The 26,556-nt window shown below is 37.0% G+C and overlaps 1 protein-coding gene across 1 annotated transcript; it reads left to right on the plus strand.

The window, feature by feature from the left end:
- The first annotated feature begins 4,746 nt into the window (after nucleotides 1-4,746).
- Nucleotides 4,747-25,955, plus strand: LOC575609 (transitional endoplasmic reticulum ATPase). The gene is made up of 17 exons (XM_030980159.1): nucleotides 4,747-4,863; nucleotides 6,946-7,048; nucleotides 8,230-8,402; nucleotides 9,850-9,930; nucleotides 11,013-11,205; nucleotides 12,372-12,503; nucleotides 12,692-12,794; nucleotides 14,220-14,353; nucleotides 15,468-15,603; nucleotides 15,847-15,959; nucleotides 16,601-16,765; nucleotides 18,263-18,598; nucleotides 19,481-19,659; nucleotides 20,644-20,773; nucleotides 22,080-22,238; nucleotides 23,016-23,173; nucleotides 23,576-25,955. Exons 1-17 carry the CDS (start codon nucleotides 4,847-4,849, stop codon nucleotides 23,679-23,681), a joined length of 2,418 nt encoding a protein of 805 aa, XP_030836019.1. The 5' UTR covers nucleotides 4,747-4,846; the 3' UTR covers nucleotides 23,682-25,955.
- The last annotated feature ends 601 nt before the right edge of the window (nucleotides 25,956-26,556 follow it).

Below are 26,556 nucleotides of genomic sequence, written 5' to 3' on the forward strand. Positions count from 1 at the left end.
CTCTACCCCCCTCAGAAAGCCAGAACATGTAATATTTATACAGGAGGATACAAGTAATATGAGGGTAGGTTACATTGTGTAAAAGGGACAAAGACAAGTTCCCTCTCACAGTCATTTAGCTATAACACGTGTAATCTGTTCTGGGAAAGGGTCTTATCAAACAAAGGGGGCTTTGGTTATTGGGAGAAAGACAGGAAGTCTTTTGTTTTGGAGGTTTGGGGGCTCTTATCGAGTGTATACGATTTGGGGTTTATTTGGCTGGAATAAGTTATTAAACAAATGTCCTAGAAGGAGGTCTGGTATATCACAGGGTGGGTCTTATATCTGTATTGGGGCATACTGAGTGGTATTATATACTATTACTGAGGGGGTGTAGACTTTTACTACCATTATATAACAATTTATCGGAGGTGAAAGGGGGCTCTTAAACAAAATTGAGGCACATGTTAAAATAAACGGGGCACTTATCAAGGATGAAAAGGGGGTAATTGTGACAAGGGGAAGGGGCACTTAGGCTATAAGAAGGAAAAAGATAATTTATTAGGAAGGGAAAGGGGGACGTGCCAAAATAAAAGGGGCATTTATAAGAGATGAAAAGAGCACTTATCAGGAGGGGAAGGGGCACTTGTCAAAGTTTAACGAGTATCTCTCAGAATTGAATAGAGTCATTTACAAGAGATGAAAAGGGACATTAATGAGAAGGGAAATGGGCTCTTTTTCAAATGGGGGCACTTATTAAAAAGGAAAGGGGGCACATGTGAAAATATAACGTGCGCTTATCCGATTTAAAAAGGGGTATAGCTTTTAAAAGCGGAAGGGGCACTTTTTACAAAGAAAAAGGGGAACCTCTCAGATTTGAATAGGGCAATTATCAGAGGTGAAGGGGCGCTTATCAAAAGTGAAAAGGGGCGCTTCTCGTACCTGAAACGGGGAACTTACTAGATATTAAAATAGGCACTTATGAGAGAGGAAAATGGACACTTATTGCAAAGGGAAATGGGAACTTGTCAAAGGAAAAGGGGTACGTGTCAAAATAAAAGGGGCACTTATCAGAGGTGGAAAGGGGAAGGGGCATTTTAAAAAAATTAATAGGGGCACTTGCTAGGGAAAAGCGGCACTTTTTCTATGTAAAAAGGGGCACTTCTTACCAAGTTAAAAGGGCACTTTTCATATGTAAAAAGGGGCACTTTGGGGGTACTTGAAAAAGTGTAAGGGCACTGTGCCCCCCCTGCCCCCCGGGAGCGCTGCCTCTGCTTATGTTCTCGGAAATAATAAATGGCTCTCGATCGTCGACTGGGTGACTTGTGTGATATAGTCCTGAGCTAGAAGATGAGCGAGATTGTTGAGTATATTATACATCATAGTCATCCTTGACCCACCCCCACCAAAATGTCTTCATCTTAGAGATGAACCTTGACAAAAACATTTCGAGCACATTACATCTGGATCACTGCAAACAAAAATCTTCAGGTAGGCCTACAAAGTTTATGAAAATCACAGATTTTCCCAGAAAGAGGGACGGGGGATTGGCTCTTGGCAAACGCGAAGGGGATTGGACATATTTCACATTTTAGATAAATAGGGCAAACAATCATCAGAACAATGACTAATTGTATGGGGCTGGGGCATGAAGGGGCACACAAAATGCAAAAGAGAGAGGGTCCGACAAGAAAAATCAAAAAAGAGAAAGAGAGAAAAAGGATAAAAGGTATTTAGAAAAGGAACGATTATTAAGCCGGATTATCCCTCCATACGAAAGGTAAATTGTATTAGAAATTTAATTTTTTAGAGATGCATTTTTTTTCTTCTAAAGCTTGGTCACTTTGCGCCCTCGCAAGTGTTGTTTCAAGACCTCATAATTTCGCGCTCAATTTTAAATTATAGTTTATAAATAATTTGTGCTGTGCTCCTCATTGCGCCTTAATATATTGCAGTGTAAAATGAAATTGAAATGAAATATTGGCTCTCTACGGGGCTCTCTGTTACCTTGTTTTTTAAAAATTTGTTTTATATACTACATTCCTCTAGATATAGTTAAAGAAAAGTTGAAGAAAATCTGAATAGGAAGCCGCTTATGTTAATGCTATGCAACGCCACTGCTATGTCGTTTAACGGTCATAGACTTACGAGGCTGGGGTGGGGGCAGGTGCAGCTCCTCCGATAATTTTGAGAGTTCTTAAGTCGAGCAAAATATTCGAACATCGACATGCTCGAAATAACCTCCTATTAAAGTGCCTTAATATAATTATATTTTACTAATTTCATATCTTAGCAAGTGCATTTTGATGATGAAATAACATTTCAAACATTTTAAACAAATCATTTTGTGGTTGATTTATTCGACCTATAGGCCTCAGCCTCGTATGCCTATGGTTGCAGTACTTAGGGGCGGCCGAGCGACTTCCAAAGTGGGGGAGGCAGCAAGAAAAAAAGGGCACTTTCTGGAAAAAGGGCACCTACAAAGGGAAATCTCAAAGCGAAAATATGTATCTGAATTTCGAAGAAAAATTCACTTTTCTAGAAATTTCATTTTCTGCTCTTTCATATTACACCTCAATCAGGAAAAATGAGCAAGAAATATAACAAAGTTCTGTTTGTTTAAAGTGATGCTTGCATTTCCATGATTTGAGTAAATGAATTCGTTTTCACTGGCTGCCTGCCGTAGCAAAAAAAGGAATTGACAAAAGACTTAACTCCGTTTCGTTGACGATCAGACATAGACGAAAGACTTCATGCATGGCCAGGGGCGGATCTAGCTTTTTGCTAAGGGGGGGGGGGGTTGACCAATAATGACGATGCGGAGCATCGTCCACGAGCCGCAAAGCGGCGAGCCGATTTTTTTTTGGGTGTTTATTTGAACCCCGTAAGTGATGTTTTCCTGGCATTTATTAACACAATGGAGACCATAAAAAGCAGTGCATGATAACGTCTTTTTAAATCAAGTAACAGTTAAATACACAGTTATATCCAGAGTTATCATGTGTTTGGTTAAGTTACCAGATGAGTTGAATATCTTCTCACAATATTTGCACTTGAAAGGGTTTCTCTCCAGCGTGCGTTCCTTTTTCTTTCTTTTTTTCTTGTTTTTTTTCTTTTTTTTCCCTTTTTTTTTTTTTTTTTTTTTTGGGCCGCCCAAGGGGGGGGGTTTAAACCCCCTAACCCCCCCCGTAGATCCGCGCCTGGCTGATGGGGGGGGGGGGGGGCAAGGGACTCTGTGACATTTGTTCTCCCAACCCCCCCCCCCTCCCCCCAAAAAGAAATAATAATAATAATAATAATAATAATAATAATAATAATAATAATAATAATAAATGAAATAAATACATAGAAATAGAATAAAATAAAATTACAAGTTTAAAAAAAAAGATAAAATTTAAAAAAATGGTCCCCGGATTTTTTTTTTTGGGGGTTGCAACCCCCCCAACCCCCCCCTCTAGATCCGCTTCTGATGGCTGATTGTCAATAAAACGGAGTTAAGTCTTTTGTCAATTCTGCTTGTTGCTACGGCAGGCAGCCAGTGCAAACGAACTTTTAAAATCAAATTATGGAAATGCAAGCATTACTTTAAACAAACAGAACTTTGTTACTCCTTGCTCATTTTTCCTGATTGAGGTGTCATATGAAAGAGCAGCAACTGAACTTTCTAGAAATGTGAATTTTTCTTCGAAATTCAGATACCGCCCGCCAAATGCCTTTTTGGTTTCCTTCCTTCAAATTGCTTTTAATCACTCATGCGTGAAAATGCATCACATGGGTCGCATCAAATGAAAGAGGAGGATCTAAGCTTTACAAATATGTGTCATTTGTTAATTATAGTTGTGATTAAGTTATGATAAAACATATAATTCTCGGTTTCGTTTTTTCTGGGTCGCACTGTATATTATATAAAATAAAGTACACAACGCCAATAATATTCTCTTATCCGCCCACGACCCTTACATTTTTTAAAGATTTTGTTTGCTATTGTTGCTATAAATATATAGTTTAATCGTCACAGAACCCCAATATTATTTCCTTACCCGCCCACGCCCCTTAAAATTATTTGTTTTGCTATTGCTGCTATAAATATATGGTAAAATTGTCAGAAATTTGTTGACGAAAAAGGAAGCCCGAAATCTGATGATTTTTGTTTTTCGCGTCAGAAATTTTTAAGATCATTGTGCCCCAGTCCGTTTTTACAAATACTGAACCCACCCCTGACATGCCTGCAACTTTGTACATGACTTTGTATAAACGGCCTGTCTTTTGAAGACTATCCCTCGTTTAGAGTTAGTCTTATATACATGACGCAAGTTTTATATTTATAACATTATTTTTATGCAGGTAGAATAATAAACCTTATAGAGGAATATTGTGTCTATAGGAACTAAATCATTATTATCAAATTATTTGTCTTCTTCTGATTTACAAATAAGAGATATGATGCCATGCAATTGCCTGTAGGTTGATTGTGCAATAATCATGACAAAGCTATACGTACTGTACTTGTGTACAACAATGAAAGGGTATTTTTCAAAACTCCATAATATTAATTTGTTTTGAAGAAAAGAGGATTAAATAATAATGAAAATAAACATAATTTTTTCTAAAATGCATATTAATATTGAAATAGATATATTTAATATGAATATAATCAATAAAATGTACTAAACATATTTATTTGTTACAATAATCTTTCAATCAGCATCGGCTAACCACTCATCCGTTACTCGCTCTCAGTTTATACACGTGTATTATTTTGAGTCGAGAGTCTTGAACAGACACTAATTCGCTTCTACCGATTACAGTTTTACCGTTTACACACGACAAACTTTCTTGCTATTTTCCTTTTTAAATTATCAGAAGTATGGCTGAAAATTCAGGGTATGTTTTGTTATATTTGTATGTTTTATGATTTCATGTTATAAAATGATTGCGATGTTGTGTGAAATGTTGACAAATGAACGAAATGAAAGGTTTGTAGAAATAGAATGCACTCGGAATCAGCTGAGCATTCTTCAATTTCACGAAGTCATTGTGTATCGTACAGTGCGTGCATGGGTTTTGCATTGTGATGACGAGTGCAGTGCGAGATGATTCTGATACTGATCCGCGCCTATGCCTGCGCACATAACATTTCATTTGTATTTTACAAGAATGTTTAATCGTGTTTCCCTAATGTCTGATCTCATCTGAACCGATCTGATCTCAATCCTTATATTATACATAGTAAGCCTGCCGAAAATCTCATCAAAAATTCAGTAAGAACAATGTCATTTTCACAAGAAAAGGCGGTGGTGTCAATTACATTAATTAGACAATGCAAGAAGTTGAAGAACAAAGCCTCCATGACCATATACTACTTTGTGTAACTAATAAACTAATTCAATAATTTTCCTTTCAAAGATACCCTCGTATTGGTTCTCAAAATTCTCAAGCACCACTGTTTAAATTCAAAAGTAACCAGAATTCATTCAATTCACTCAAATCGGTACGTTAGTGACAAATTGCCGACACCTCAAATTAAAAAGCAGTATTCTTTTTTTTACTGCTTTAGAGGCAACACCGGTGAGTTTAAAGGGACTTGGTATTGGTAACATTGTTCAGATGAGAGAAAATGGTGCTAAGTAAGGCTTGTGCATAAGCGTGTAATGAGGCACTTGAGTACATTCCCAGGCGCGCCGTACAGACGGATACTCAAGTACTTAGCCATTTTTTTGTTTTTTGTTTTTTTGTTTTACAATGGAGCTAGAGTCTACTTTTTAAAACCCTTTTTGATTTTGTATACCTTCTTTTTTACAGACCCATATTTTTAAGACACGGTAGGGAAAACAAAATTGTCGTAAATTTAATACGATAAATACCTATTTTTTACCCTTTTTGGGGAGTGATTTTACGTCATACTGAACAGCACTCGTAACTTCTTGCTACAAATAAATCATATTTACAACATCAGTCGCCAAGAGATGGGGCTGCTCAATTTTATCTATTTTTTGCCGACGTTCTTCAGAAACCCACACTATTTTATGGTGAATTGCAGTTAAAGGCGCCGATTTGTGCTTTTTAACTTGTCACAAATAATAGTAACACTGTTGTTTTTAAAATTAAAGATGACAGACAAATTTTCCTCTGAGTCCAAACAGAAATCTGTATATTGGCAGCTAGTTTGGTCCTATTTTTCCGAGTTGTGAGTTGACAGTGACACCCTGTGTATGATTGAGCTGGGAATCATTTATACTCACACTACCATGCCGGGGCTCTTCCGGGCACGGGTGTGCGTCAGCCAGTACAGTGCCAGGTAGAGGGGCATTTTGACAGTTTATTTAATTTTGGTTAAATTGGATAGCAAACTAGATGATTCGCTTACAGACGCGACGAAGGAAAATCAGCAGCGGTTTCCTTGGTTCTTCTTCAAAATTTGAGCTTGGAATCAGCTGGAAACGACAGAACTGCAGTCATATACTGGAACAGTATAAAGCTGTTTCTTTCATATTCAAAATTAATTATTTTCTGAATGTGTTTGCAGTTAGAAAGGGCTTGCATGTACTGTAGTCAGACCATTATGAAATGGTTTGATATTTTTAAAGAATGTACCGGTACATGTACATGTATGTGGAAGAAAATGATTGTAGCAGGATGCATTATTTGTAGACAAAGGGGCCATGAAAGGGGAGTTGACATATTACAAATAATTGTCCATATTGACTTTATACCTTAACCATGCAAAATTTGAATGACCAAGTTTCAGAATAATTGTGCTACTATTTGTGAGCAAGTTTCATGATAACGATGATGGTGTTCTTTACAACTTATCATGTTTTTGAATTGCAGAGGAAACTACAAAAGAATCAAGTTACTTTATAATCAGCAGAAATAGCATAGATCTAATATGATGTGGAAAAAAAATATATTGACCACTTAACATTCATTGAACCATCCTTTATTGTCGTCTTCTTTGCATTGCAGAGATGATATTGCTACGGCTATCTTGAGGACGAAGGCTAAACCAAATAGATTGGTGGTTGAAGAAGCAATCAATGATGACAACTCAGTCGTCTCACTCTCACAGGTAAATGTCATGTTAATGTTATTGTTACATGTAATGTGCATTTACTTTTTGAGCTGCATAAGCACAGGTGTTCTTAAAGATAAACTTGAGTTCTGGTAAAAAAAGAAAATAAATTCTCACAGAATCAAACGAAACTTACACTGAATGTTCAAGATTACAAATAATTGTCTTTTGCCAAACAATTTTGGAAGAAAATGTATACTGGCTGAGTAATGAGCAAAGAAAGATGAGGAAATCAAGGTAAGTCGGGGCCAGACACCATGTGTAGTCCCATTTACATGTTTCTGTGAGTGCTTGTTACTTTACCAAGACTGGGCCAAATTTATTGTGATTTTGATCACTCCAGAACCTTGCAGTACACACCAATACTTACATGCTACATGATAAAGTTAAACTTTTTCTGATCCATTCCAAATCTTTTCTTTCACAATGCAATCGCATGACCAGAACTCAACTTTATCTTTAATACTATTTTGAATGTAATTTGTAGAAAATAGTGCATGACAAGTGAAGAGGTTATCCCTTTGTTTTCTTTCTCTTTATCTATTTTTCCTCCTTTTTTTTCTTCTTCTCTCTCTCTCTTTCTCTGTCTCTCTGTCAGATCAATTCCTTCTTCTTGTTCTTCTATTACTTCATTATTTTTTTCTTTCTCTTCCTCTTTTCATTCTTCGCTGTAAGTTGTACTGCAGTACGTACTGTACAGGTGTACATGTACATTTATGTTTAATTCCCCCTCTCTTTATCTCTTTCTATCTCTCTTTCTTTCCCTCTCTTTCTATCTCTCTTTCTTTCCCTCTCTTTCTTTCTCTCTGTCTTTCTCTCTGTCTTTCTTTCTCTCTCTCTCTCTTCTTCTCTCTTGTTTTTTGTAAGAAAGGGTTATCTATCCTATGAAATTTTCTTGCTTTGAGTCTGTAAAATGTTATCTACTGTTTGTTCATTTTAAAGCCTAGACAAGGATATTGCCCCCCCCAAAAAAAAAAATAAAATAAAAAATAAAATAAAAATAAATAATAGATCATGATCCATTTGAACTTTTGTAAATATTCCTTACAGATATTGTATGTGACTGAGAAGAACTTTCCATACCTTAATAAACATTGAATCTGAAATTAAAATGGTCTGGAAATTTGGAGGAGCGATCTATTCTCATTCATTAACCATAAATTTGTCTAAATCTTCAGGCTAAGATGGATGAGCTTCAGCTCTTCCGTGGAGACACAGTCATGCTCAAAGGCAAGAAAAGGCGAGACACCGTCTGCATTGTACTCTCAGATGACACCGTAACAGATGACAAGATTCGTGTCAACCGAGTTGTCAGGAGTAATCTTCGCGTTCGTCTAGGAGACATTGTCAGGTAAGGATATAAAACATATGGATATGGAATTGAAATCATTTTTATCAGCTATTTGGGGTTTTCAATGCCGCTAATACCTTCTTTGTTTTTGTCATTTTTTCTCTTTCTCTGATGCTACTACCATATTTTTATTTCTCGGTTTCTTTCTATCTCCCTCTTTCTCTACCACCTATTTCATAAAGCTTGGATGTACAGTTAACGACTAAATTAATTATGTCTTTACCAACTTTTGTAATTTTTTTAGTATATGATAAATTGATTTTTCCTAATTTATGTTTCTTGAGAATGTTACCTATCAAAATATACTTATAAAAATTATTCAACAAAGGTTCTAATTCAACTAATCCTCCTTTCATTCTTGAGTTACGAGAAGAAAAAAAAACACATCATATTTACAAGGGGCATGAATAATTCAGAGAACAGCTTGGACCTGTCCTTGTAGTTCATGGGGAAAACCACTGTTTACACAAGTAATCCAGTAGGCTCATTCAAGTCTTAAGTACCTAAGTATAAATTGTAATTCCAACTATTTCAACAGACCTTTTGGCATACTTTTCACACTATTTATTGTGACAAAAAATATGCATTATTTAAGTTACATTATACCACTGAGCATCTTTGGTCTTTCTAGCATGAATGATGACATATATGTTTATTCTCTGGCTGGTATGGTATTAGGGTTAAATAGGAAATACAAATCCCCCAGTATGCATGTATTCATTTTGCTATTTCCTGTAAAAGACATTGAATACTGTTTCTTTCTAACAGGAAGTAGCTATTTTAGTTTGATTAGTCACAGGTGACAAAATTGGTCTGAATTATTGCAAGATCCATTTCAGACCACTTGGCCAGAATTGATAACAATTGGGGGGTGGGGGGAGGGGGATGGGGGGTGGGGTCTTTTATGTTCATTAGTCACAGTTGACAGTACTGATGTGTGTTTTGCCTGATCTATTGCCAGCATTAATAAAAAATTATACAAATATCGTTGTTCATTGTACTTTGGACTTTGGGAAATACCCCATGATTCGTTTTGGGCAGGGTGGACGATAATTCAAGATCTTTATCAAGGATTTACATGTAAAACTCATACTCTGGATCTTAACTACCTGAATACTCTTGATGCATTTTACCCATTTTTGTATAATAATTTTTTTCTAGGGGGAGGAAAGGGGGGGGGGGGGTGTTGCACTAAATCAGGTCCAAGGCGTTTTGTCATTTGCTGTCTTATAAATTACCAAGAAAAGAGAAGTAACTGCAGGCATAATTTTCCTTGTTATTGGGTCCAAGCTGTAGGAGGGCTGTCAGTTTGATGAACCATTACATGTACTGTGAACAGATGATGTCATGTTGGTAACTTATGGGGGGGGGGGGGGAATCTGTGAGGCTACATGTAGTTATTGGAGCAGGTTGTTGATGAAAGTATTTTTGTTCTCCCCCTCTGCAGTGTAACAGCCTGCCCAGATGTGAAGTATGGCAAGCGCATCCACGTTCTACCTATTGACGACACAATCGAAGGCATCTCCGGGTAAGTTTTGAGAAGGGATCCTTTGGTTTCATTCACATACATGATGTATGACATGGTAAACTACTGACTGAGATTTTTTATATGATTACAAGTATTATATTGCTGTATCGTATAATATGCAGACAAGTGAGTATGCATTGGACCTTTGAAGTGCACAGCTACTATTTTTCAACCCCAATTGCCAAGGAAATTATTTAAAAGCTGTGGTTTCCTGCATCGTGCGGAGCCTAATATGGTAGTGTTACTTGTGTGCCTCCCTATTAGATCATGAATTGATTGACAGTAATGATTTTGATAACAGTATGTGTCATTGTTTGTTTTCTCATTTGTTGTCGTTAATTTTTTATAATAATGAAAGAGCTACTGGTGACACTGATAGTTGGTGCCCATGAACAGCTTTCTGTCACTGTAGTGTATCTTTTAGCCTTTGATTACCACTGGCATGGGATATCATGTTCCCTTGTTTCAGTAAAATGCAGAGGCAGAGCAATTCTGTTTCATTCTTACCCCAGTAACATCTGATAATTGTGATGTTACTGTTTTAAAAATGAAATACAAGATGATTATCCACCTAATCCCTAACTTTCGTTCTCTCTTTTCCGTTCTGAAATAGTCTCATTCTCCTCTTGTTCACACATTTTATTTCTCTCTTTCCCTTTTTTTCCTGATTATTTATTGCGAGTCCCTCTGTTTATCTTCCTATATTTGATAGTTCTTTCCTTTTTGTTCTCTCAGCTCTTATGTTTTTCTCTCCCCTTGGGCGCTTGTCTTTGACTTGGTAACCAGTTTGCCATTCTGTAGTTTGACAGTGAGCTGCTGTAACACCCAAGAGAAAGATATTGAGAAAGACAGAGAAAGAAAAAGATGGGAAGATAGGTGGAGATTTGGAAATAAGAGAGAGGAATGTAGAGAGTGATAGAGAGAGAGAGAGAGAGAGGGGGGGGGGGGGGGGGAGAGGAGAGGAGGAGGGGAGGGGGGGGGTAACGGGAGAGAGAAAGTGAGAGAAACAAGGTAAAGAGATGATGGGATTAACTTCAAATTGATATTGAACAAATTCTTTCTTTCTTCTATCTTTTCATCAGAAACCTCTTTGATGTATACCTGAGGCCGTACTTCCAGGAGGCGTACCGCCCCGTCAGGAAAGGTGACATCTTTCAAATCCGTGGAGGCATGAGGGCGGTAGAATTCAAAGTGGTGGAAACAGACCCCGGACCATACTGCATTGTCTCACCTGATACAGTCATACACTTTGAGGGAGATGCAATCAAGCGAGAGGTGTGTGCATGCTCACTAACTGATTTTAAAGTCGCTCATGCGTGGGTAAATAGAGGGCAGCACACTGAGCCAACGGGTATTACGCTCCTTTGCGTAGTAGTGTCCCTTTATGCATACGTCCGTACAGGACATTAATACCAGTTGGCTCAGTGTTCGTCAAGTTGCCTACTTCACGAACGACTATATACCCGCGCATAAATATCTTTAAGATATCTTTTAAGATAATGAGCCCGGTTGTAGTTAGAATCTACTCAGAAACGGTTACTGTGGGTCATTTTTAGCTACATGTATGTGTAAAACCCACTACTAGGAGTAATGGATAAGCACCCATGAAAGTTAAGTAATTAATATCCATTTTTGAATTGATGATAATTTCTATGAGATGCAGGTCGAAAAATCCTTTTCAAAGAGAGGAAGAAAAAGATGTTCAGGTAGCATCTCCACATCTGCACCATTTCCTTATAAATGGAAGGTGACCTGTTGTACTTTTCATTCCTTGCCAAATGCCTGCATATTGAAGCATTCATAAGGGAAATGTCCACAAAGATAGAAATAATAAGGAAAGAAAATAATTTGATTTAAAGATAAACTCCAGTACTGGTAAAAAAAAAAAAATTAATTCTCACAGAATCAAACGAAACTTACACTGAATGTTCAAGCTTACAAATAAATGACATGTGCCAAACAATTTTGGAAGAAAATGTATACTGGCTGAGTAATGAGCATAGAAAGACAAGGAAACCAAGGTAGTACCATCCCCGACACGATGTGTGTTGTCCCATATATAGCTTTCTATGTGAGTGTTTGTTACTTTACCAAGACTCGGTCAAATTTATTATGATTTTGATGACTCCAGAACCTTGCAGTGCACACCAATACTTACATGCTACATGATCAACTGTTTCTGATCCTTTCACACCTTTTCTTTCACAATGCAATCGCATTACCAGTACTAAAGTTTAGCTTTAAACATATGAGCACGGTTTTTACTAAGCTATTAGTAGATTGTGATAGGTTGCCAGTATTGTGTAATTAAATTTATTGATTTGTTGCTGAGGCAATGTCAACAAGCCCGCAGAGCGGTACAAGAATACACATGATGATGGCCATGTACCTGTGCAAAGAAGACAAATATCAATGTAGTAATTTCTTTTTATGTTCTGCAGGACGAGGAGGAAAATCTGAACGAGATTGGTTATGATGACATCGGAGGCTGCCGCAAACAGTTGGCCTCCATCAAGGAGATGGTTGAACTGCCCCTTCGTCACCCTGCCCTCTTCAAGGCCATCGGAGTCAAGGTATGTGCCGTCATTCAAGGGGAGTGTTTCACAAAGACTAGATCGACTTTAAGTTGAACTTTAAGATAAAGTTAAGTTTTGCGGCATTCTGAGAGTTATCCACCCCATTTGTTGGTAATGAATGAATAATAATCATTGAATAAACAACCAATAATAATCTTTCACTTTATTCATCTCTTCCATTGCAGCCTCCTCGTGGCATTCTCTTATACGGACCTCCTGGTGTAGGTAAGACGCTGATCGCCAGAGCTGTAGCCAATGAGACCGGTGCATTCTTCTTCCTTATCAACGGTGAGTACAGAGATGGGTTAACCCTATTTTAACTGGGCTATTTCAGACAATAATTTGAGCCCCCCCTCCCAAGATCTTGGCCGTTTCACTGCTGATCGCCGCAAAAATTTGATTACGTGTCAAGTGAAGTGTATCGAATACTATGGTAATTTTCAATTTTTTGAAAAATTCACTCATTTGCATATTTATGGTAATTTATGCAAATAAGGTCATAAAATTCACATTTTCGCCCATAAATCGTACATTATTCATATTTAAGCATTCTTTTTCACTACATATATTTGTTAGACCATTTGGAATAATAATACAACACAAAAAATTGGAAGAGCCAGGTTATTCCTTATGTTATCTCTTGTTTTGATAATTTCTTATGTATTTCATTGTTTTTTTAACTTATGTATTTTATTGTTTTTGTTGTTTCTGTTGTTTTATTTCATTTATTACTACAATTAACTATTTTGACCCCAAAACAAACACGTAAACTTCAAACAAGACTAAATAACCAATGTTTATCTCTTTTAAGGAAAAATGACATTTCCATATGTTTTGTACACAAATCACAAAAATGAGCGATTTTCGGGCTGACATGCGAAGACAAAAGGTCATGTGACTTTGTAACTATACGTCCGATTTTCGAAAAAATTGTTTTAAAAGATGCGTAAGACTCAGAAGAAAAAAGTCATGAAAGGAAAATTTTATATCTGCCGCGGTTTGGGAGTAGTCGCGTAATTTCTACAGGGGGGGGGTCAAATTGACCCCCCCCCCAGTTAACGTAGGGTTAAGATGAGGAGGACCTAAAAACTTGTAGGAAATAGAAATAGGATACCTGATAGATTTAATAGATTTGATGTTTATTCATGTATTATGTCTGTGCTTCACTGAATCTGTTTGATCAAGGCAATTTAAGTGAAGAAATATTGCTGGCAAAATGATTACATGGAAACAATTTTTTTTTTTTTTTAAATTTAGATAAAAAAGAATATGTTGATTTGTAAAAGAATAAAGAAGTGGATACTTGTCACTATAGAAAATTGGTGGACCAATCTGTTTTCAAATGTTATGATCTAGTCTGATTTATGTAATTTGAATCTACAATTCAGTCTATTGGTTTTTCTTTTGAAGTCTTCTTTTATGATTTACACAATCCTCCAATTATCCCAGTGTGGACATTCCCTTTCTTCTACTGGGATATTCATGGAGGTAGATAAAACACAATCTCTTCATTAGACTGAATAGGGCCATTCCATGCTCTGTTCAGGTCGAAGGCTAGATACATTTACCCCCTATCATTGTCCTCATGAATTATCTGAAGGGTCTGCTGTATGAAATTGTCTGCAGAGCAAATGTCACCAGGCCGTGTGTATTGTACAACCCTAACAAATAATTATTGTCATTGTCATTTAAAAAAAAAAATTTGGACCACAGGACCAGAAATCATGAGTAAGCTGGCTGGAGATTCCGAGTCCAACCTACGCAAAGCCTTCGAGGAAGCAGAAAAGAACGCTCCTGCAATCATCTTCATTGATGAACTTGACTCAATCGCACCCAAGAGAGAAAAGGTAAAGACTGATGAACAGTTAAACATTGTCACAATTAAAGCCATGTGGTAGTCAGTGTCCATGTGTATTGCATCATAATTTGCTGACACAAGACTTGGTTGAATTACCAATTGATGTGTCTGAGTGTGCAAAGATCTCTGAAGCATTGAACCCATCTTCTCACCGGAAACTACTCCAACTTGCCTTCCTATCTCGAGGGGTGAGGAAAAATTTGATGTCTTGTTTCGGTTAAATTAGTGAATAAAACCTTATTTACATGTACATGTTAATACATGTATATTGAAAGTGAATCTAGTTGTTTGGATGTTCCTCCAACTTACCCCAGTGTAGAAATTCCCTTTCATCCACTGGGATTATCATGGAGGTAGATAAAACACAAATCTCTTCATTAGACTGAATAGGGCCATTCCATGTTCTATTCAGGTCGAAGGCTAGATACAGTTGGTGCTCATTATGTAGTTTTCATGCAGAATATCTTATTGACTAACAGTCTGACATTAAGTAATTCCCATCATGTTAAATTTATGTTGCACATTTTTAATGTTGAAATAAATGTAAGGGGACCTTTCTTTCTGCCACAGCACCTAGATTGACATGTGATGTTTTTCATGGAAATATCTTTACAGTTAGTCAATTTTAGGGAGCTGAAGGCCTATCCATAGTAAGTCCTGTTAAACCAAAAGTCATCGCTTGCAAGAAACTAACTTGAAATGAACCATAGTAAAGTTCATGAGTAATGCAGAGTCATGACATTTTGATGCTGTGGAGTAATTCAATAAAACCTGCACATGTACAATTTGCAAGAGTTTTTTTGCCATAAAAAAAATAGATGTTTTATTTCAGATGGTTAAACTCCCTATATTTTATGCCTATGCCTCTGCTACCAAAGGTGTTGGCGGAGGCATTATTATTGTATGGCATTATTATTGTATGGCATATCCTGGCTCCTCCTTCAATGAGTCTTGGGTTTTATGGTCAGTGCCTTGGATTATGTTACATGTTGTTGAGTTAAAACTTTCATTATTTAAATAGTTTGTATGGAGATAGCGATGTTGATGGTACCTTTGCCTTCCGAAGTAATCAATACATTATGTTATGAATTTGATTCTTCTAGACCCATGGAGAAGTTGAACGAAGAATTGTGTCACAGCTCTTGACCCTCATGGACGGGTTGAAGAAAAGGTCACATGTCGTCGTCATGGCAGCCACAAACAGGCCTAACAGCATTGACACAGCTCTCCGTAGATTCGGTAAGTGCCAGCAATACATTGTTCTTCAACCCCAAACAGTCAGGTTATTGGTGTGCTCACTTGGCTGTAAGGGGAAGGGGGAGTCAGATTGTTACATATTTGTTAAACGGGGTATCCAACCTCGATTTGGGTGAAACAAGGCATTGTGATTTACATTTAGAATAGATATGATTTCTCAAGAAGCAGCTTAAAGCCTTCAGTTTTGATTTATGTCTAAAATACATCATCTACTTTTTGCTACAGGTCGCTTTGATCGTGAGATAGACATTGGCATTCCTGACTCCACCGGCCGTCTTGAAATCCTCCGCATTCACACCAAGAACATGAAACTCGCTGACGACGTAGACCTTGAACAGGTAAGTATTTGATCCTTTTGAGACTGCTGTTATATATATATATATACGTAACATAAACACGTGACGTACCAAATATTAGATTTCGAATTAGGTTTTACACCTTTGCAATAGAAAGGAGTGCCATAGCCACAGGGATTATGACAGCTAAGTCTGTACATAGGTAAAGTTAATACATACAGTGTATATCAAACTTGTTTCTGTATTCATTGCCATTGTGATGTGATCATAAAACCCATGAAAACCAAATAGTGAGCATATCTTGGTATTCCCCAATGTTTCTGAAAAAATATGTATTATTGTACTGGAATATTTGACACTTGTAGATATTAAAAGTACATTTCAAAATATGTCAGGTCAAGTATCATGTGACTCTTGGCTCAAAACCACCAATGCAGTCATTCATAAATTTTACAATGGGGCAAAGAGTGATAAATATGATTTCTCTCAATAGATATTTTTGATTGCTCATAGCAAACATTATAAATAAAGGGATTTTCTTTTGGAGCATATGGCAGAGTTACTTATATCATTGAAATTTCTTTTTTCATGAAATGCACAAAATACATTAATAGCCTCTTGTGACTTGTTCCAAAGGGTCAAATGGTCATCATTATCCTTCTTTTACCGTCTGTCCATTGCAGATTGCAAACGAGACCCATGGCCATGTGGGCTCTGACCTGGCTGCTCTGTGCTCGGAGTCTGCCCTGCAGCAGATCCGTAAGAAGATGGATCTCATCGACCTGGAAGAAGAAAACATCGATGCTGAGGTCCTGGATTCCCTTGCCGTTACCATGGATGACTTCAGGGTAAGAAACGCAGACAATGAAAAATAAAATAAGAATTTATAATTATTCTTTTTTTGATGATGGCCAAGTAACATTAAAGCTTGAATTACAATCAACTTGAAAAATCTATCATATCTCCAAACTTTGTCACAGTTAATTGTATTGTACCATGCATTGTATCTATCAGTGACTTAGTGTGAAGTTACGATTGATTGAATGAGATGTTTTCAATTGGGGGAGATATAACCTGTCATAACTCCAAAGAATAAATGTAGGTATTCTGAAAAATGAGCTGTATTCCTGCCCTTTGATGTACAATATTCCTTTTGAAAATGTACAAGAGATATACAAGACATGATGTTGGCTATATAGGGTTAACAAAAGGCATAAGTGCTTCAACTTGATCTAGTCTGGTTTATGTAATTTGGATCTACAAATCAGTCAATTGGTTTTTGTTTTGAAGTCTTCTTTTATGATTTACACAATCCTCCAATTTATCCCAGTGTGGACATTCCCTTTCTGCTACTGGCATATTCATGGAGGTAGATAAAACACAATCTCTTCATTAGACTGAATAGGGCTATTCTATGCTCTATTCAGGTCGAAGGCTAGATACAGTTACCCCTAACATTGCCCTCATGAAGAACTTTCTCATTGATTCCTTAAAGATGCATACTATGTCCCTTTTGCAGCCAACATCAAATTCTGTAGAACTTTGCTGGAATTATAGATATGTCATGTATGTCCAATCTGTGAAATTTAAACCTTAGCAGTGTCCTAATATTCAAGTTATGCGGGGAAACCCGTTTACTTGCTAGATTTCACTGTCAGACACTATTGAGTGACTGACTGGCTTTTTCATCTTTGGTAATAACATACATAAAATGAGCTGTAAAGGGTACATGACGGCATTTTGTCTACATCAATAACCCACTTCTTGTAATGGCCAAAATTAAACTGATTGCCTTTGCGAAGCATAAAACGTACGACCATTCGGTACAATGGTCTGAAAAAGACAGACTATTACTTACTGGCTCTATAGCTCCTAAGTCGATTCGACAACTAATAGTCATTATTTTCCCACTTAAAGACATTTTCAAGCCCCTCTTTTTTTTAGGGAAGTTCTAAATTGGTATTGTCTTCCAAATACCGTTGGAATTTAACCTTTTCATTTTTTTGGCCCGCAAATTGGACATAGTACCTTTCACAGGCAGTTGTATGTAATAATCTTTAAAAACTGCACATGGGTTCTTGATACGTTTTTGCTTATAGCATATTCAGGTCAAAGGCAACATTGTTAACCCTCATGTTGTCCTCATAGAATGATCCCATTGAATCACAGACAGGCAGTCCATTGTCATTATCTTTAAAAGTGCAAAAGGATATGATTGCTCATAACCCCAGTCATTAAACAAAATCTGTTAATATTTTGCCAAAGTTATGTTATTCACAGACTTTTCTAAGATTTGGCCACCATGTTTTTCAAGATTTTGTAAATTTCTCTTAATCTCTTTACAGTATGCATTAAGCAAGAGCAGCCCCAGTGCTCTGCGTGAGACCGTGGTGGAGGTGCCCAACGTGTCATGGGAGGACATCGGGGGTCTGGAGAGCGTCAAGAGGGAGCTCCAGGAGCTGGTACAGTACCCTGTGGAGCATCCAGACAAGTTCCTCAAGTTCGGCATGACCCCGAGCCGTGGCGTGCTCTTTTACGGTCCACCAGGATGTGGTAAGACCCTGCTCGCCAAGGCCATCGCCAACGAGTGCCAGGCCAACTTCATCTCTATCAAGGGTCCGGAGCTGCTCACCATGTGGTTCGGAGAGTCGGAAGCCAATGTCAGGGATGTCTTTGACAAGGTCAGTCACAAAGATATCCTCCGATGGAAATAGATCTTACATCGTGAATAATTGCATCAATATCACACGTCATATATAGAAGGGAATGTGTAACAAACTGGAAAATACCATTCTAATCTCATAGCAATTTGTTATGTTTTACACTTTATAAAGAAAATTCTTTAAAACTCAGTTCAAACTTAATGTTAATATCACATAAACCAAACACAACGGAAACAGATTCTAAGATTATGAATCGTAGAAATCAGAAACTATTTGTGATATAAAACTTCTATATTTATGAAAGCTCCTTAATATATTTGAGAAGTATCTGGTTTTAAATTGTTTAATATTAAATTTTCATTGAATGAGAGTAAATCACACTCATATTACATTAAAATTTAGAAGAGTTCCTGCAAACAGGAGAGTAATTTTTACACCCTTGGGCAGAAATGTCATTTGGCAAGACATCAATTTAATTTTGCCACTCTGCACCCAGGGGTTAAGTATAATAAAGATTTGAATGAGCATTGAAGTGTTCACAATGTGAACATGATGTATTGTTATCATTGAAAACAGATGTGTAATGATGAAATGGCATTAAACCAAACCATCTTTCGGGGCTGAGCGAATCCTGCTGAGAAAAATGCTTTCTGATAACATCTGTCTTTAGGGATTGTGACATTATTAAGACATCTTTTCCTCCAGTCTTCCTAAAACTTGAACTGGACTTGTATTACTAAAAGAAACTCTACCCAAGTCAATCAGTGGGACCGTGGTGTGATCCGATTTACAATTAAATTACTTTTACAAGAATAAAAAGAATGACGTTATTGTTGCACTTGCTAAACGAAATGTAGGTTTGAATGATAAAACTCCATGATTTGTTTCCACACCCACTAGGCAAGGCAAGCTGCACCCTGCGTGCTCTTCTTTGATGAGTTGGATTCCATCGCTAAGTCTCGAGGAGGTAATGTCGGTGATGCCGGTGGTGCCTCAGACCGTGTCATCAACCAGGTTCTGACTGAGATGGACGGTATGGGCTCCAAGAAGAACGTCTTCATCATCGGTGCAACCAACAGGTATGTACATCCCGCTTTCATTCTCTGTGTGTGTGTATTGGGTTTTTACAGACGTGTATCAATCAGATATGATTATTTACGTCTGGGGACCGACCTTTAAACGTCACCATCCAAAAGATGTGACTCAGTTTCGAACCTGCGTCCTCGGCAATGGCTCCTCGCTGCAAGCAATTGAGAAGTATATCGCTTCATTTCCCTGTTGGCCATGTGCACAGTTTCTTGAAGAAGGGCATCCCCTGAAAGTCAGATTCATTTTTATAGTGAGATTCAAAATGCCCTTACTCTTTCCATCTCTCTTTCTCTTTCCATCTCTCTTTCTCTCTCTCTCTCTCTCTCTCTCTCTCTTTCTCTCAATCACACACTCACACACTCTATCTTTCTCTATTCATGTATTCTCTGCTGTATGGGCCCCATAGTATAACTCTACACTGGATACATAAGAAAGATTTTAGTCCACATCAACACACCTCTAAGTTAGTGGAATTTTCCCATAGAAAAAGTGATACCAGATGAGACTGAAACTAAACTAAAAATAGACAAGATAATTTTTGTAATAATCCCAAATGGTGAAAATGTTGTTGATAGACATTGGTTTGGAGTCAGTTCAGGGCTATAACATTTCAATTTCAGTGCAGAGGACCACTCTTTGTGTTCAATCTTTTAGTACAGCTAGTCCTATAGGCCAGTTGTAGATACAATCTGTGCATGGGCAGAATAAACGTCATTTGTAAAAACCAAACGAGGTGAATACTAGAAACGTGCACATGAAAGTTATGTAATCATTATTCATTCATTAACTTGCAGTACATTCTATGATACACAGGTGGAAGTATTCTTCTCAAGAGGTCAAACAAAATGTATTCATGAAGCACCTCCTGACGCTCAAAATGAGACTTTTCCATGTTTAATAGATGTGTGGATATTTGGGGTCATTTTTACCGTGTGCTAACTACGAACTGGTCTATTCATATTTTCATCTTTCAGGCCAGACATCGTAGACTCTGCCATCCTACGTCCAGGACGTCTAGATCAGCTTATCTACATCCCCCTACCAGATGAGCCCTCCAGGATCTCAATCCTAAATGCAAACCTCAGGAAATCACCTGTGGATAAGGTAAGACCAAGTTAGATGCTTTGGCATCAGGCCTAAAAAAAAAAATGTTGTATTGCCCTTAGCAACCGACCCAAAAATCTTGAAATCTGCGGTCGGCTTTTAACTTTATTTTTTTGTTACCGTTAAAAAAAAAAAAAATGTATTAAAGGATTCAAAACTGAGATAGGAAACTGGTAGGAATTTATTCCTTGAAATGCTAGAGCGCTGTATGGCAGCCGTGCTAAAGCCAGGGTAATAATCGGGAGCGCCAGGAGGGTCAAATCTGACTGACATGAGCGCTATACAAGAACCCACTATTATTATTTATTATTATATATCAGCCCAAAGAGGGAGTAAAAAAAAAAAAAAGATTTCCAACCGACCGACCCATGTTTTGGCACCTAAAGGGCAATACATCATTTTTTTTTTTTTAGGCCTCTTGGCAAATTTTGGGATCAGTGAGTGATGTAGCTCTGAAATGCTCTAAAGAGAGCTGGTTACAAAAAACAAACAAATACTTAAATATCATTGTGAGTAAATCGCACTAATACCACATCAAAACCTAGAAGAGCTCTTGTGAAAAGAAGAGAGTATATTTTACACTCTTGGGCACAAATGTCCTTTGGCAAGACATCAATCTACATTTGCCACTCTGCACCCAAGGGGTAATTATAATAAAGATTGGAAAGAGCATTGAAGTATTCACAAACATAATTGTTATTATCGAAAATAGATGTGAAATGATGAAATGGCATTAACCAAACCATCTTTCGGGGCTGAGAAAAGTCCTGCTGAGAAAAATGCTTTCTGATAACATCTGTCTTTAGGGATTGTGACATCTTGTCCTGAACTGGACTTGTTTTACTTAAAAGAAAATCTGCTCCAAGTCAATCAGTGGGACCATGGTGTGATCAGAATATTCAGTGCTTTTACGATTGGCTGGCCTAAACTTACCATTGATGAGTGGATACGTCGCCGGACTGTCGATCACAAGGTCCGCGGTTCGAGTCCCGCCGCGGCACTAATGTCCTTTGGCAAGAAATTGATCTACATTTGCCACTCTCTACCCAGGTGTTAAATGCCTACCGGTAGGAAGGAATTCCTTAAATGCTGTGAGCGTCGAAATCGGCAGCCTAGCATAGCCGGGTAATGTTGGAGCGCCTTGAGGACCTTTGCAAGGTCAATACGTGCGCTATATAAGAATCCAATATTATTATTATTATTATGACAACAATTCACAGAATGTTATCCTGGTGAGGTTCACTGTGAGGTCTAAAAGTTAGTTTTAAATTGACATTTTTGTACTCTTGATTTCTTGTGCCTGTAGGGAGTTGACGTGGAATATCTTGCCAAGGTCACCCAGGGATTCAGTGGTGCTGATCTGACAGAGATCTGCCAGCGTGCCTGCAAGCTAGCCATCCGCCAGAGCATTGAGGTGGAAATAAGGAAACAGAGGGAACGTGTGGCAAACCCAGACCTCGACATGGTAAGTTTGCAACATTTCTTTTTAGAGCTTACGACACGCCCTCTGGTAACAGTTACTCTGTGGTCAATTTCTCAATCTAAACAAGTTACTGGCTTCGAACCTTGACCTCGCAGGAAAAGTAACCCGTACCAATATCTTATCCTTCGCATTTCCTTGTGACGTATCCTCTGGCAACAATTCCTTTGCTTTCATTTTCTGTTTCCGTTTGAATTCTTAACCGTAACCCTGGACCCAAGACTAGAACTAATGTCATGGTAACAATTCACTGTGCGTCTTTTTGCAAGTGTGTGTTGGCAGCTGCAGTTTGGTCCTAGGTTAATTCCAGCGATTCGCACGTCATTCTTACAATCCCTCGTGTGCACCTTGCGCCCTCCTCACAACTCCCCTCCCCCTTACATTAAAGAATCCTTTTGAGGTGAACTTAAAACCTCCATGCAGGTGGCTTGCAACTGTTGTGCGATGTGTTACGGCTCATTATAGCTGTGAACATCACCAAATAGCATGTACGATGCTTGCATAAAGGCCTTGCGATGGTTGCAAATAAATATAACAGCTGCACGTGTCTTGCATGTTATAAGATTCAGAAATGTTTAGTGAACCTGTGGTAAACTTTGCACTGGTTGTTTACCTTGGCACATTTGAACGATGCCTTACCTGTTGACTACTGAATTGTTTAATTTCCATAGACTTAATACTGGAGCCACTTGGTTCCAGGAGTCAATGGGTTTACAGTTCTGATATGATTTGTTCATATTTTGTATCCTGTTGTTTTTGAAGGAGACGGATGAAGACGATCCAGTCCCAGAGATCACCAAGGAGCACTTTGTAGAAGCCATGAAGTATGCTCGTCGGTCGGTCAGCGACAACGACATCCGCAAGTACGAGATGTTCTCACAGACACTGCAGCAGAGCAGAGGATTCGGTACCAATTTCAGGTCAGTTGAGCAGATCAAATCAAGAAATAGTGAATACAAAACAACAGTAAGATTTGAAATGAGACATACATGTATGGATGCCATGAAAATAGAATAGATTGAGTAATTAAACTTTGAATCTGATGAAATTTAGCTTCTATCCAGAATTGTTACCTTTTGCCAAATTTGGTAAATATCCAAAACAGGTCACACTTATAACTTTAAAGTACAAATTAAAGACAAAAATGTGTGTGAGATGATAAAGATCAAGAAAATAGCCCTGAATTGAATTTCTTCTTTTACAATTGAAGAAGTTAAGGTTTTTTTACCATTTGGGATATGTGGCTGTTACCATTAAGCTGAAACGTATTCTTTTATATCCAGCATTATAATGGTCCATTTTCATCTCTTGTTTATGTGCAGATTCCCAGAAGAAAGTGGTCAACCAGCTGGTCAGGGCACCCCAGGGTCTGGGGGAGGCAATCCTAATCTCTATCAAGACAACGAGGATGATGACCTATACAACTAGATTAGTCGCCTCTGTATCAAACAGCCACACAAAGATTCCAGTAATACAAGAGAATAGTAATGATGAAGTTAGAAGGATTATTATATCTGGGTGTTGTGTCCCCTCAAGGATTGTATATTATTATTGTAATTCTTTTTCATGTTCATTTGTTTAGGACTGTATAATTAATAAGGGAAATTCAACCAAAAAAAACAACACAAACCTGTAAGGGCTTAATCCTGAGGGTTATGCAACAATATGGAATCCGTCTTGTATACACTGTGTGATATTTAACATGTCGGTGCACACAGAACTGATTTATTGTAGGAACCTAGAAACTAAACCATCTTCAAATCTCTTTTGATGATGTAAAAAAAAGGTGTAAAAATTGAAACTTGAAACTTGTAGTGATGGAGAAATTATCACATTATTATATAAAGGCAGTAATTCTTGTAAAACTCTTTATTCTACCAGAATAACAGATTACATGTCCATAAAAGGACAAAAATAACAAGATGTTACACTGTAATGATGTTTAATCTTGAGGAATCAAATGAAAAAAATGTTAATTCTATGAAATTGAAATGTAATTTAAGACTTTGAAACTGTAATTTATGGTAGGTAGTTCAAGGTGGTCTCATTTGTTAGCCAAGCTGGAAAAGCTTACTCAAACACTGTCTCGCCAAACAGAAGATTAATGTATCCTGGGAAGGTGGTTTAGTTACCAAATGAATTTGCAAGCTTTGATTGGCATGGATTTGACTTCTGATGCAACTACATTGCTCAGACTTAACAAACCCACTGAGATTTTTTCTAATTTTGACAGTCCTGTTGGAATGTTTGAATTGTATGACTTACAAGTATTGATATAAACGATGAATGTATATCCTGTACAGTCAAGAATCTGGAAGAATTGTTCACTGTTTCACTGGATTAAATCATAATACAGAAGTGGAAGTGAGCACATATTTATACACTTATTATTATTTAATCTCTCATTTTTATCCATCTTCTTTATAAGTTACTTTCTTTCTTCACAAAACAATGCTATTGTGCTGATTAGATATTTGTTACAGAATGAAGTCTGGAACAAGCAATATTTGATTTTTATATATCTTGTTTTTCTTTTTCTTATAAAGAATGAACTCCTTAGTTTGGCTAATGCACAACTAAGCCAAAAAAAGTGTACTATGTGTATTGTAAAGTTTCTAGTGCCGATATTATAGTATGGAGTATAGTGCACCACATTTTTGTGTGTTTATGATATGTTTTTCGGAACGAATTAGAAAGGAATGTAGATGTCATGTTGAAGATTAAAAGATTCTTTCTGAAGCTTCATTTGGGGTCTTTTATTTGTGACTTACACTACAGCCTGACAAATGAATATTTGCCTTTAAGCCATTGTTACAATCTCCATCTATTAGATCATAAAAAAGGGGAGAGTTTTTCCTGAAACTTTCCTCTAAATGTTTGATCTGCTACACTTCATTTTTGTTCAGACTTGTACAATGACAATGAAAAAAATATTACCATAATTCATTCCACCTGTGTACATGTATAAGGACCATATGATGACAGAAACCCAAAATTGAAGCAAGTGATAGTGCAATTAGGATTGTTTTTCTGCTTCAGATTAAGCATTTAAGTTCAGGAACTATTACTCTATTATATCAACAAACAAGTAAATGGGTTGAATTAAAAGGTAGAATCATAACAACTTTGTTTTCCAGATTATATTTCTTTGATACCAGAGCTCTAGTGTAAATTGAAGAAGTCTCAGTAAATTAAAAAAAGAATTTTGTAATAACACTTCACAACATACATACACACAATACTGCCACATTGATGGTAACTTCATCAAAAGTATGACCATTCGTAATTTTGTATGCATTCATTCTTAACTTAAGCTACAGCGTGCAGTTTTTATTAGGATTTTACCTAAAGGGATTTAGGGATACCTCTATTTGTTCCAACTCAAATGAGCATCTTCAGATAGTTGATTTGAAAATCAAATCATTCACATGGTCACCAGAGTTATTTAAGTACACCATTGGATTACCAGTATCGAAATAATTTATAGAGAATATGTGTCATTTAGTGTGTTTTTTTCATGACCAATTTGCAAGATATAGAGAGTAATGTTATTTAAAAACAAATCAAGAGTAAAACAACATCTATGAAGTTAAGGAAGAATTTACAGTTCAGTTTGTGCTTCAGTTACTCTTATTTTTGCAATTTTCTGAACGTCCGTCTCTTCTGCTTTGAAAAATGAAGAATAAAATACATGTTCCATTACTTGAGTGTTTGACTGCTTTTAATTCAGTTTGAATGTTGTTTCTTACAGGGGTGTGTCTAAAAAGGAGGACATTTGTAGAAGATGAATATTATTTCAATGTGTTTTGAGATAGTCAAATGATATCACTTTGATGAATTTTCCAATAAAGATATAAAAATGTCTTCATTTTAAAGTTAATACATGTATTATTACGTTCCCAGTGATATCAGATACTTTTTTTTACTCTCTATATTATGTCCTTTTATATAAATCTCCCCATCTGTTGGTCCACCCCCTTTTTTGTTCCTTTTCTATTTTCATCTCCTAATACACTTCCATGAATAATTTTGCTGTAACATTGGTTTTTTATTTGTCTTTCATCTCTCTGAGTAATTAGTCGTTAACATAATTAAAGTGAACCAATCACCTGATAAAGTAATTAGTGTGTAAATGAATGTATAAAATCAACTTCAGATTATCCATATAAGAAGAAGAAGAAGAACTTCCAACAACTTTACCAGGCATTTCATAGGTAAATGTATGAAGAAAATAAAAGATTATATAAAACCTTGGCTGTGTGCGAGCCATTTGCAGGGATTTATCAATTGGCACTCGATATAG

This window comes from Strongylocentrotus purpuratus, unplaced genomic scaffold (genome assembly GCF_000002235.5).
Source record: "Strongylocentrotus purpuratus isolate Spur 01 unplaced genomic scaffold, Spur_5.0 spur5_contig_817, whole genome shotgun sequence".
NCBI classification, from domain to species: domain Eukaryota; kingdom Metazoa; phylum Echinodermata; class Echinoidea; order Camarodonta; family Strongylocentrotidae; genus Strongylocentrotus; species Strongylocentrotus purpuratus.

What these genes read in the sequence shown, in the direction of transcription:
- LOC575609 (XM_030980159.1), top strand. An exon ending in ATTCTTCTTCCTTATCAACG is followed by an intron (nt 12,795 to 14,219) that starts GTGAGTACAGAG and finishes TTTGGACCACAG; the next exon opens with GACCAGAAATCATGAGTAAG. An exon ending in CAAACCCAGACCTCGACATG is followed by an intron (nt 22,239 to 23,015) that starts GTAAGTTTGCAA and finishes TTGTTTTTGAAG; the next exon opens with GAGACGGATGAAGACGATCC.